This window comes from Malus sylvestris, chromosome 12 (genome assembly GCF_916048215.2).
Source record: "Malus sylvestris chromosome 12, drMalSylv7.2, whole genome shotgun sequence".
NCBI classification, from domain to species: domain Eukaryota; kingdom Viridiplantae; phylum Streptophyta; class Magnoliopsida; order Rosales; family Rosaceae; genus Malus; species Malus sylvestris.
This window is the reverse complement of record NC_062271.1, coordinates 29,315,359-29,327,363: the sequence shown is the minus strand read 5'-3', so window position 1 is coordinate 29,327,363 and position 12,005 is coordinate 29,315,359. Positions and strand designations below refer to the sequence as shown.

General features: G+C 38.8%; 3 protein-coding genes across 6 annotated transcripts; 1 reads left to right on the top strand and 2 right to left on the bottom strand.

Annotated features, from left to right (window-relative positions):
- The first annotated feature begins 186 nt into the window (after positions 1-186).
- On the top strand, positions 187-2,048 carry LOC126593711 (UPF0603 protein At1g54780, chloroplastic-like). The gene is made up of 3 exons (XM_050259817.1): positions 187-746; positions 980-1,172; positions 1,590-2,048. Exons 1-3 carry the CDS (start codon positions 312-314, stop codon positions 1,835-1,837), a joined length of 876 nt encoding a protein of 291 aa, XP_050115774.1. The 5' UTR covers positions 187-311; the 3' UTR covers positions 1,838-2,048.
- An 85-nt stretch (positions 2,049-2,133) lies between these two features.
- LOC126593710 (GDSL esterase/lipase At1g54790-like) lies at positions 2,134-5,478 on the bottom strand. 2 transcript variants are annotated; one of them, XM_050259816.1, is made up of 4 exons: positions 5,220-5,478; positions 2,998-3,365; positions 2,640-2,910; positions 2,134-2,521 (listed from the first exon to the last, which is right to left on the bottom strand). In XM_050259816.1, exons 1-4 carry the CDS (start codon positions 5,461-5,463, stop codon positions 2,253-2,255), a joined length of 1,152 nt encoding a protein of 383 aa, XP_050115773.1. In that variant the 5' UTR covers positions 5,464-5,478; the 3' UTR covers positions 2,134-2,252. The 2 variants fall into 2 exon arrangements, with proteins under 2 accessions (XP_050115773.1, XP_050115772.1); XM_050259815.1 differs by lacking the exon at positions 5,220-5,478 and adding an exon at positions 3,514-3,827.
- Positions 5,479-6,902: 1,424 nt separating this feature from the next.
- On the bottom strand, positions 6,903-11,026 carry LOC126592495 (kinesin-like protein KIN-1). 3 transcript variants are annotated; one of them, XM_050258180.1, is made up of 15 exons: positions 10,892-11,026; positions 10,351-10,495; positions 10,142-10,244; positions 9,822-9,865; positions 9,666-9,695; positions 9,448-9,570; positions 9,325-9,350; positions 9,097-9,178; positions 8,851-8,892; positions 8,739-8,772; positions 8,546-8,621; positions 8,252-8,471; positions 8,084-8,175; positions 7,877-7,991; positions 6,903-7,804 (listed from the first exon to the last, which is right to left on the bottom strand). In XM_050258180.1, the coding sequence occupies exons 2-15, from the start codon at positions 10,462-10,464 to the stop codon at positions 7,361-7,363; spliced, it is 1,545 nt and encodes a 514-aa protein (XP_050114137.1). In that variant the 5' UTR covers positions 10,465-10,495; positions 10,892-11,026; the 3' UTR covers positions 6,903-7,360. The 3 variants fall into 3 exon arrangements, with proteins under 3 accessions (XP_050114137.1, XP_050114138.1, XP_050114139.1); XM_050258181.1 differs by lacking the exon at positions 10,892-11,026 and having other exon boundaries at positions 6,903-7,531; positions 7,625-7,804; positions 10,351-10,842; XM_050258182.1 differs by lacking the exon at positions 10,142-10,244.
- Positions 11,027-12,005: the final 979 nt, after the last annotated feature.

The window sequence follows — 12,005 nt, the reverse complement described above, 5'->3', positions numbered from 1 at the left end:
AGCAGAGGATTTGGATGCCATAAAGCTACAATTTGGGTTCATTTTTGTCTAAATTCCATTTTTACCCTTGCTGTCAAGACTCAAGCAGGTCAACCAATCAAGTGGTGTTGAGTTCACCGGAAGAAGGCACTTTTGAAACCAACAGAGAGCCTACATGTTATCCACATTCAAGTTCAGCCATCCAATCAAAAAACAAAAACAAATCCAAACCACCCCAAAAACAACACAAAAACATGTAGAAAGTCACACATCCCTCTCCCTCCTCTAATGGTTCACCATTCCTGAAACTCTTGCTCTCTCTCTCTCTCTCAATGGAAACCATTCTTTCTTCTCCCTCACTCTCTCCTCTCTTAAACACAAAACCTTCTTCTTTTAAGACCCCTTTGCCCCCCTCCCTCCAACCCAATACCAAACCTCTCCTCATCACTTCAAGCCTAAAAAATCACTCAATCCAATCACCAAAAACATCTCCACCAACACCCACAAATTGGGTTTCTTTTGCTCAGCAAGGACTAGCTGCTCTTGCACTTTCATTGGCACTAAACTTCTGCCCAATATTGCCTGATGGCAATGCACTAGCATCTGAGTTTGATGTGCTCAATGAAGGACCCCCAAAAGAGTCCTATGTTGTTGATGATGCCGGCGTACTCAGCCGCGTGACGAAAGCGGATATAAAGAATTTGATGCAGGAATTGGAGTACAAGAAGAACTTCCGGATCAATTTCATCACTGTTAGAAAGCTCACTGTAAGTTTCTTTCTGTTTTCTAAGTGTTTGCTAATGTATGTTTGTTTTAAGTTTTTTAAATTATGACCTTTTTTGGGATCCCCTTTTGAGTTTAACTTTGTATACGTAGTCTTTTAAGTGACTCAGATTCACCTGTCAAATACCTATAGTATTTCAGCGCACATCCAACCGTTAAATTAAAACATATATGTCGTACATTAACGACTCTAGAGTTTTTTATGGTTTGGTTGCAGAGCAAAGCTGATGCTTTTGAGTATGCTGACCAAGTTTTGGAAAAATGGTACCCTTCTGTTGAAGAGGGCAACAATAAGGGCATTGTTGTGCTTGTCACCAGCCAAAAAGAAGGTGCGGTCACAGGTGGTCCGGCATTTGTTCAAGCTGTTGGAGAAAGTATCCTTGATGCAACTGTATCCGAAAACCTTCCTGGTAACCATATGGCTTTACTTTTCTTACTTCAAGCAACGATTTTTTACGATGCTAATATTTCGTGTCAAGTCATAGTTTCTGAGCATGATTCAGATCATATGTAATATGAAACTGAGAGTGGAAGTAGTTTTGTTCGATTGAAATGTCGGGTGGCGGAAAGTAGAGAAATGTAGTACAACTCAGGGGAAGTAGGATCTAGTTAGAAATCTTTGTAGGCTGGAAACCCGTATAATCATTAGAAGACTGTTGAAGTGAATAATTCCTGCAAATTAAAGGGACCAAGTGCACGGCGAGCCCTTGCAAAATGTTTGGTGAAGGACTACATGTCCGATAGTTCCTTACATGGTACGGCATAGTTTTAGTTTGTAATAATTTTGCAGCTAATGTTGATGAGATTATTGGATGTGTTGATGGCAGTCTTGGCAACAGAAGAAAAGTACAATGAAGCCATTTTCAGCAGTGCCAAACGGCTAGTTGCTGCGATTAACGGACTTCCAGATCCTGGCGGACCCAAAGTTAATGAAAACAAACGCGAATCCAACTTCAAAACCAAGGAGGAGACAGACGAGAAACGCGGGCAGTTCAGTCTTGTAGTTGGAGGATTGCTGGTGATTGCCTTTGTTGTTCCTATGGCACAGTACTATGCTTATGTCTCAAGGAAGTAAGCATGGAACTTGTTCATCAGTTAGGTTCGTCTTTCATTATTTCTCTTAAATTTCGAAAACATGCATAACATGCAGTTGTACAAATCGATCGAATTCAAATGGTTGATGAGAGACTTGAAATCAGAGAGGAACATGGTTCTTGTTGATATCTGTAAAAATATATGATCGAATTGAGTTGGTTATATGCGAATGCTTTCATTTTCGGCCACAACCTGTCTGCTTGCGTATGATGCAACGGTGTATACCCGCTTATACAGATGAATTTTTATGTGAGAAATATGCATCCAGTGCCACACTTTTGAAATGGAATTTCTGTATAAATTTGTGAGAACTTAAGGTTTACTGTTACATTTAAGAGTTGGCCTTACAAATACCAGACAAATGTTTAAATATGTAAATAAAACATGTTGGGGCTTCAGAACTTGAGCTTCAGAAGGAAAGGCATTTTATCCGAGAAGGGTGGATCAGAATACTTCCCGGTGAGTATCTTGGACGAGACATACTGATTCGCAGCTTCGGTGTAATGAATTCCATCCCAACTAATGTAATCAGAACTATCTGTGCATCCTTTGGCTGTGACAGTTGTTCCATTCAACGTCTTTGTTTGTCCACAGGTAATGTGACTGTCGTAGTTCAACGGGGGACCTCCGTAACCGCAGCAAGCCATAATAGGTTGCTCAAATCCTGCAGATACAATCCATAAAATCAGATATGAGATGATTAAAACAGAAAGAACTACGTATATATGTAATGCACGATATAATTCGCAATGAAGAATCACAAGGCACTCAGATGTACTAACCATTTTTCGAATAATTTGAAATGAGCTCAGATTTGATCGAAAAGATATCAACATATATGACACTTGCATTCGAGTACTGGCCTTGCAACTTTTTGGTGAGAGCATGAAGCTGCAGGTTAAAGAGTTTAGCAGCTTGGTTGTGGTTGCTGACGCATCCTTGTTCGTCAAGCTTCGAGGGATCAGTTCCAAACTTGGCAACATTCTGCGTCAAGCATCCGAGAGGACCTGTGTTGTGTATCCAAAAGTTCCTACCTCCTTGGTCATATAATCTCTGAAACGAAAACAAAGAATGTCAGGTGGATGTTCTTCTTACTTAAATTCAAAGTATTGACCATCCTTTTTGTGTTAATGTATTGACCTTTACTCCAGTTTCGAATTCTGTCAAAATCATTGGAATGGAAGCTAGAATCTCATCCAATGATTTCGAATAAAATGCACCAGCGAGATCATTCTGGCCTATATCGAACATGTAGAGCCCTTTCGCGAAAAAATCTTCCGTAGGCAGATACTTGGGAAAGCTTTCATTTTTAGCTAGCAACTCAAGAACCTTGGCTTTGAATCTAAAAAACTGGGAGACCTGGACCCCGAAAGAAAATGGGCTGATCGATGTTGCAGTTGCAGGAAGTATAGTTGACCCCGCCGCGGCAAAGTTGCAACCTTTTTTGAAACTCGGCAGGCCAACTGAATCCAAGTAGGCATTGAGAAACGGAAGCTCCATTGCATCCACTACAAAAACATTACACAATAAAGAGCAGTCACGAAACAATTTTTAAAAAAAATTAGAACTAACATAAACTTGAGATCAAAGTCGAACTCATAACGTGAATTAAACGCAGCAGAACAAAGCTTAGAGGGAAAAAAAATGGAAAATTACTAAGAAAATCGACGATGAGGCGGCCATCGGAGTATCTCCCAGATGGGGTTTTGAAATAAGATTGTCCATAAGGAGAAATAATGGTCTCAATGCCTGCGGAAACAAGGTTGCCAGTGTCGGAATTCGAATCGCCAAAGTTGAAAACGGCAGGGTGGTTGAAGTGGATGGATTTGGAAAGAGGCAAGGAGATGGAAATCAATGTGAGAATTTGGATAATGCAGATTTTGGTAGCCATGGAAAATGCAACAGGAAGTTCTCTCGCTTCTTCGGCTGTTGCTTTCACCTAAATGCAAACAAACCAATAGAAAAATATATTATACTTTATGAAGCCTTTGTTGATAAGTTTCTGTTTGGTGAGCAGTGGGGCTCAAGTGTAAGTTGTTGGTTTGCTTTCACATGTGGAAAGCCAGAGGCCCAAGACAAAAGCGATATTTAATCCATGGGGAGGGAGGGTTCGAACTGAGAGGTAAAGAGCGGACATACTGTCTTGACTAACCAGTCCAATCCTATATCTTGAACAATATCCATATACATTTACATGTGTAATGTATAAAAATGTGAAAGTTGATTAAACCGAAAAATTGCAGGGTAAAGTAAACTGAAAAATTTACTGAGAAAATCTATGAGGAGACGGCCATCACAAAACCTCCCGGAGGGAGTTTTGAAGAAAGACTGTCCATAAGGTGGTGGGAGCTTGAAATCAAATCCGGCAGCAAGCACGCCGGTGCCAGAGTTTGAATCGCCGAAGTTGAAAGCGGCCGGGTAGCGGAACTCCGTTGAGTTTGAAGGTGGTGGAAAAATGGAAAGTAAGGTGAGAATTTGGATGGTGAAAATTTTGGTGGCCATGGATGAAGAGGCTTAATGTTCACGGATGTGTTATGTCCCAACCACCAAAATATAAGATCATGCATCATGTCATGTGACGTATGGAGCCAAGTTTATGAGCATGGTGAAAGCTTGAAAAGTTTGCTTTGACTTATGGAGAGGATGAATGATGGCAAAACGCCAAGTGTACAAGACTACAAACTACAAACCCCAATCAACAAAGTTATATTTTATGTAAGCAATGTAGCATCATTCTCCTAAGAGAAATGCTAAGGAACTCTTCCATAATATATCTGTCACTTTACAGTTTTAACATTAATTTTAGTGCTAATATTATAAAATATTGTGTCAAAAACATAAGGTGTCAGAGAGTCTACATAGAGTCATACTTTTGAGAGGGTTTTAGCAGTTCTCTTCTTATAAATACTAAAAGTAATGACTTTCACACTCCTCGTTTAATTACTTCAATTTTAAATTGAATAGTTTCTATTTTTCTGTACTCAATATATATATTTGATTTAACACATTAAAAAGAACATTTATACACTTAATACGAAAGTGATTTTCACACTTTTATTTTCTTACACATGAATATGTCCAAATTAATGACACTGTTCTACATAGCTGATATATATGGTAATACTATCCACACACCTATTATTACTTTTCATACACTTTTCTCAAATTTTGGCCGTTATATCAAGTGAACGAATGAATTGAAGAAGCTCAATGACAACAAATTAACAAGGGTGTGTGAAAAGTAAAAATGGATACGATATATTCAGAATATACTTACTAGTGCATGCACGAGATACACAGTTGTTTATCAACATCCGGAGGTAGTGCATGTGACTATGTGAGTAATGATGCCAGAAACTTACTTAGAAAATCTATGATCAGACGGCCATCGCAAGACCTCCCCGATGACGACGGAGGATTGAAGTAGGTCTGTCCATAAGGCAGTGGAAGATTGAAACCGAGCCCGGCACCGAGCTCGCCGGTGTCGGAATTCGAATCCCCAAAGTTAAAAACCGCCGGATAGCTGAACTTTATCGAATTCGCAACCGGTAAGACAATCACCAGGAAGGCAAAAACTTGGAGAATAATGGAGTTCTTGGCAGCCATGGATGTTGGAATTTGAAAAGCTTAATGTTCAAAGAGAGAGCAGCTGCAATGTGATTGAAGCATTAAGCATGTGAGACAAGAAGTAATATTTATAGGGTAGTTTTGGGTAACGGAGCCGAAGTTTTCTTTTCCTATTTTTCGTTGGAAAGCCAAGGTTTCCTTTGAGTTTCGGAAAGACTTCCAAGTTTCAATGTTGCCAAAAAAGCAAAGTATAAAACTACGATTATGCCCTTCACATATTGTCTATCTACAACTGAATGTACCAAAACACCCAACGAACACAGGTATATTTGTTAATTTCTGTCATTTGATATTTTTTAATTTATCTGATCCGACAGCCGAAAATTAAAAGAGTGTGAGAGAAGTAAAAAGGGGTGTGTGGATATCACACCCCTAAATTGAATTGTATAAACTTAATGATGTGGTTGTTAGTGATTTGATTATTAATTAAATATTGCTTAACGTGCTTATTTTTTATTAGTGACACATTGTTTGATTTGCAAATTTAGTATAAAAATTTGATCTCTCTAGAATTATCCTTTGGCTAATTAGTCACCCAGAATAAGTATGCTCGATAATTCTTGCACGATCTTTTAACCCGACACGAAAAAACAAGTTTTGGGTCAACTCCTTAACGAATGGGTCGCTATTAGGTCACCTTTTAACAATTCGGATCGTTATCGGGTCACTCGTTAAAAACTCGATAAGGTATCATTTGTCAAATCCAGATATTAGATGTGATAATTTTTTGCATGACCCATTAACTTGACACAAAACGACATACTTCGTTAACGAGTCGAGTCGTTTTTGGATAACCTATTAAGAACTCTTTAAAATAACGGGTTTGACAAAATACGACCCTTTAAGATAACATGTATGACGCGAAAACAACACGAACACGACAAACACAACCATTTGCTAGGTCAAATAATAAGACAGGTTCCAAGGGGTGTATTTGGAATTTTAGAAAACCAGATGGGACTTTTTACTACTTTAAGCAAGAACTACATGAAGGGCAGTAAAGCAAGCAAGGGCTCAAAACTTGTATTTTGAAAACGTATAACAAAGCTTTTCTTTTTGTTCTGTGATTCATATAAGATTTTGTGAGATGCAATTTTGTTGGATTGTAGAAAGCTTACCAATCAGGCAATATATGTTTGAGTTCTAAGTCCCGTTGGACCCAACATCCAAATACGTGCTTTTCCGAAAGCTCAACACAGTGCGATCTGGATTGTTTGCCCTCCCAATCCTATACTTTTCCTATACTCTCTTATTTTTGTAGTTACGGTTAAACCATGTCAATATTTTATATTTCCATTACTTTTTGTCATATTATTTCTTTAAAAAAATCAATATAAAATTATTGACATGGTTTAACCGTGACCACATAAATAGGTGAGGATGGAAAGGGTATGGAATGGGAAGGAGCAGACAATCCAAGTCCAACACAGCGTGTCCGCTCTCTTGCATTAAAAATTGATCCGCATCGTTGTATATTACAGTGACAATAATGCCTTGTTAAAAAAGATAATTGGGCTTTTAAACTAAAACACTTTTACTCCTCAAAAGCCCAACGCAAGATATCTCTTTTTATGTGGACTGAAAAGCCCTACCCAAGATCTCTCCCCAAACCAGTTTAATAGGCGCATACTCCTCTAGCAAATATTCTATATTTCTACTTAGCTTTGATAGAATTCAGTAAGGCTGCCTTACTAGGGTAGCTAGACCGGTTAGCACTACGTAGGGTTGAGTGAGACCAAAATACAGAGGGTCTCATGCTTTTGTGAGAAATGCTCTATGTATGACATGGTCGGTGCCTCTACCCTACTGTTGCAGTTCTTTAAAATATGAGCGATGTTCGATTAATCTTACATGTAAGGCAGGATTATACTCTTTATCATTTCAACAACTTGATAGAAGAGAGTGACCTGACCCGTGACACAACAGAACTGATAATTCCCGAAGGTTTATGCAGAACAATTGAAGTATCTCCAGCCGCTTCGCTTTGCGCATCCAATCTTTTAGCAGCTGCTAATTCGTTCTTCAGTGCCGTGTTCTCTCTCTTAAGCTGCAACGGCATAAAACCGGCACAACAAAATTCATATTGAAGAAAGTAGACAAGGCTGTTTACACGCCATTCTCGGTACCAAGTAGCACGTACCTCCTCAACAGTGGATGCAAGATCTTCCACTGCTTGCTGCAGTAAGGTAATCGTCTGTGAAGTAACATCCGCCAATGCTGAGTCTACCTCTTCAGGCGAAGAAGGATCAAAGAGAATTCCGCTCAATGTGAACAACTCCTCAAGTAACTTCACATCTTCGGCATCAAATCTCTCCCTCAACTATAGTGTGGAGGTATTAGAAGCTATGAAAAAAACACGTCACAGAAAACATTTTCACTAGAGTATTCTAACCATCCCAAGAATTCTCTCGCATGACTCGTCTTTAGTTGGGGAGGGAGGTCCGTTCTTTTTAGCAGATTTATCTTCGTTACCCTTGAGACGCGGTGACATCTTTATATGCTTTGCCCTGGCAAAGTAAGAATCTAACCTTAAGAATCCTGAGATTCAATTTTGAGTCCTCATTCGTAATTAAGCGATATGGGATGTTGAAAAGCATACCTCATCCCAAAGCGAAGAGTGGACAGACTCTCCAATGCATTAGAAGGACTTGGTGAGCAACAACACAACAATGCAGTACGTGAGTTACCTCCCTGCAAGATGAGAACCAGTAGATCTTCAGTACAAATTGACAATGCTATGGCGAGGACTAAAGGGAGGGAAACTGACCAGTGAATCTTGTAAAATCCGAGTGAGCTTGGAATCGCGGAAGGGAATGTGGTTTGCTTTGCCCGATGACCCGCATGTCAGAGCATTTATCACATTTCCAAGGGCTGAGAGAGACTTGTTGATGGTCTTAGCTTCTTCAAGAACTTTTCCCTCAGCTCCAGTTTTCTCTACTTTCTCAGATCCAGCCAAGTCTACAAGAATTAACTTTCCAGCTTTCAACCTGTACATGAATTCAGAATGTTCAAGATCATACAATTGAAAACTTGACACCAATGTAAATTAAAGAAATTTTACCTCTCATCTTTCTTTACTTCTTGCTGAACTGTGAATATGTATATGCAGTGGCTTCTGCTGCTGGACACATTCATTTCTATATCAATGTTAAGTTTTACAGAAAATGGATAACATTCTCAGCCAAAAAAGAATGCTGCTATTTATACTGGGAAATTAAGAAATAACTAGAACGGAAAAAGAAAGCAAAGGATACGGGTCTCTCCCACAGCTCTGTTAGCTATGCCATTCTGCATTATCAACATCGCTGTTAGAATGTAAACCATATACACAAACTATAAGAGATTTCTGAAGAAAATATATCTTACAGATAGGCTTTGCAATGCTTCTGCAGGACTCGACACAGAGATCTACAAAAAAAGGGGTGGGAACTTGGAGTCAGTTTGTAATCGTCAGTTTTCTTGGGCTCAAAATAGTAATTTGTGTGACAATAAAGGATTCAAGCAAGCAACAGATTCAAAAATCAAAACATGACTGGGATGATTCAAAAATTCGATAAGTACTCCCATTGATATCATGGGTATACAACTTATTGCTTCAAAAGGTAAGCATACCTCTGTTACTCCATTTAACAATATCCCCTGCGATTTACTCTCCTTAATCTGTATGTTGTCTTTTGCTAAATCAAAAAGGTCCCTGAATAAAAAGAAGTACTGTTAGTACTAATCGCAAGTATAGTATAGTTATTAGAACCTTCCTGGAGTTCCATCCTATTCAGCTTATTTCATGTTCCAAACAGATAGTGCATTCAAGCCAAACTGAGTTATTACGGTTACACCTACCTTACTCTTTCCATGTAGATCTCTACCTGAAAAGAGAAACAAACAGATTCAGAGAATTACATTGGTAGAGAAGTTACAACTTGAAACCAATTATGTCACCGGAAGATAAGCAAATCTCAATACCATTGACAATTTGATTGAGTGCTTCATTGTTCTTCCAGAAGATTTAATGCAATCAAACAGACCCTCAACAACTCTTGGAAGTAATCCTCTCTTCTGCTCGTCACGTACCAGTATGCTAGGCCCCTGCACCAAATACGCAAACATTACCGTGCGTGAGCTTAATTAATTGAATATCGATTAGCAGTCATCACTACAATATTGTGAAACTGCAGCCTCACCTCCATGCTATATGTCTTCCCCGCTCCAGTCTGCATTCATTGCAAAAGGTTTCGTGAATTAGAACCAACAAAACAACCAAGACATGCAATTACTAGATAGAAATTTATCACATACAGGTGATCGCCATAAGGAGAAAAGTTAGACAACTACGTCACCTGTCCATAAGTAACGATCGTCCCATTTATTGCATCAACAGCATCTGTATCATGGTCAGCGCAGATAAATAGCAGAAATTGAGTTGGAAATACACAAAATCAGTAATTCAGACTAACACTATTCCCAATTAGTAAGACCTTCAATAAGCTCAGCTGCTATGAAAATGTAAGGGAACACTATATACCAAATCAATTAATTTCTACGCAAAGGCACATGGATAAAAGATTTTTAGAGTTTAACCGGAATTTCTTGCCTTTTCTTTCAAGTAAATAAGCAAGAGAAGCGTAATTCATCGATTAATGTCGTTTCGAAGATATACCTCGCACAATAGGCGAAGCTAGAAATTCATACACTTGTGCCTGCTCAGATTTCTCGTAGAACACCTTATCAAAGCTAAATGTGAATTCTTCATCCTTCTCATCCTAGCCGTACAATAATTCAAATCTCTTCAAACTTTGTTTCTCAAACAGTTTTGCACGAAAAGATAGTAGCAGAATTACAGGAATCCATGGATTCATGAGAAAAAACCTTGAAACTGAAAGTTTCGGAGTCTACGTGTTGAATGCAGACTGCATCGCCGTGATCTCTTCTCTCTTTGGAGCTCAAAGGCCGGAATCGAGCACATATTGTCATACTCGCCATTATCTTGCCGCGATCAGAAGCTAATTCGAAGCTGCAAAAAATAAAAACACAGAAAGAGCGTCAGTTAGGAAGGAAAACTCGTACGATCTGTTTGGTTGCCGGGAAAATAAAAGAAAATCAGATTTCTTATACGAGATTAATGCTATTGTTGCTCAAAATCGGGAGAAATCTTAGAAATTGAAGTGAACGATCGCGTTTGAATCAGATTAGAAAAGTGAAAATTTGATCGAAACTCAAATGACGTAGGTTCATTTTCTCAGCAGCCAAACAGCTAAAAGAGTGAACAAATCTCAATCGTTCCGGAATCGCGAGCTTTAAAATCTGTTTGGCAACTGAGAAATGATAGATAAATTGTAAATCGAAGGAACTTTCCTACAGTTTCCAGGCAACCAAACAATCAACAGAGATCGAGAGACGGAGAAAGTACCTTGGATTTTAGGCGCGAAAATGTGAAGTTCGAGAGCAACACTACGGACTACGGAGTGGAGCTGTACCAGCTTATTAAAAGCGCTCACACCAACCATACAAGTGAAACTACGACGTGTCGTTCTGTAATTTTGTGGGATTAGGGCAGGCGTTTGAACGGATAAAGCATTGAACCGTGCTGATATGAACCAGGAAAAAAATTGAAAAACCAATTTTGGTTTGACCGGTTCGGTTCTCGGCTTTCCTCATGCATTTGGCTAAGCACGTGTCGACGTACCAACTTTAGTGGGGCCAAATCGAGTACAACCGATTAGACTGAACCGAACAAGACTAAACCAGACCTACTACTACCTTTAGTGGGACCAAACGTATTATATTATCATCACAACGATGTCGTCGCTCTTTTTTTTTGCTTATATGGCTGGTAGTAGTTTCTGCAGCCCAACTGATAGGGTGAAATTTGGGTTGGGCCAATTCAAATTCGTTTATGTTCAACCCAACTTAATTTTAATCCGTTCATTAATTGAGTTAAGTTGGGTTGATCATTTGCCCATTCATCCTCAACCCGACTAACAAAACCCAATCTAACCAGATTATAACTCATATCAATTAATGCTCATACTACACCCAAGTGAGCCAAGTCCAAAAACCAACGCCATTTCTAATATTTTTTTTAATAAATTACCCTTTATAATTACTTAATCTTTTAGGGAATAAGAGACTTCAATTAGTTAGCTTATATTCATAGTCTCTAAATCCTAAAGCTTTATAGTAGATTGATTTATGAAATGAAAGTTAGCTAGCTTTGATGCTACTTGGCTTAATTTTTTAAGGAATTCTTAGAAACTAAGTTGTTACAAGATTAAATTTAAAAAAGTTGGACAACTCGAACCCAATCCAAGTAAACCCTAACCCAATTAAACCCGAATGAAACCCAACCCAAACCCAAGCCCGAATTGTCAAAGTTGGGGTAGGATTGGGCTGACCTTCCAACCCGCCTGAATTGCACCCTTACCAACAGACATTCCTTTTTTTTTTTTTTTAGTACATCGATATTTTTACACTAAGAAAATTGAGAGTTCAGCTAAGCCACATAATAGGCAACCTAATTTGAT

Excerpts from the sequence above, each read along its gene's own strand:
- LOC126593711 (XM_050259817.1), top strand. The coding sequence starts at position 312 with ATGGAAACCATTCTTTCTTCTCCCTCACTCTCTCCTCTCTTAAACACA. Across the intron at positions 747-979 it reads TCACTGTTAGAAAGCTCACT|AGCAAAGCTGATGCTTTTGA; the intron begins GTAAGTTTCTTT and ends GTTTGGTTGCAG. Across the intron at positions 1,173-1,589 it reads TGTATCCGAAAACCTTCCTG|TCTTGGCAACAGAAGAAAAG; the intron begins GTAACCATATGG and ends TGTTGATGGCAG.
- LOC126593710 (XM_050259816.1), bottom strand. The coding sequence starts at position 5,463 with ATGGCTGCCAAGAACTCCATTATTCTCCAAGTTTTTGCCTTCCTGGTG. Across the intron at positions 2,911-2,997 it reads AATTCGAAACTGGAGTAAAG|AGATTATATGACCAAGGAGG; the intron begins GTCAATACATTA and ends TTTTCGTTTCAG. Across the intron at positions 2,522-2,639 it reads TTCAAATTATTCGAAAAATG|GATTTGAGCAACCTATTATG; the intron begins GTTAGTACATCT and ends TTGTATCTGCAG.
- LOC126592495 (XM_050258180.1), bottom strand. The coding sequence starts at position 10,464 with ATGGCGAGTATGACAATATGTGCTCGATTCCGGCCTTTGAGCTCCAAA. Across the intron at positions 8,622-8,738 it reads CAGAGCTGTGGGAGAGACCC|AAATGAATGTGTCCAGCAGC; the intron begins GTATCCTTTGCT and ends ACATTGATATAG. Across the intron at positions 7,992-8,083 it reads ACTCTTCGCTTTGGGATGAG|GGCAAAGCATATAAAGATGT; the intron begins GTATGCTTTTCA and ends TTACTTTGCCAG.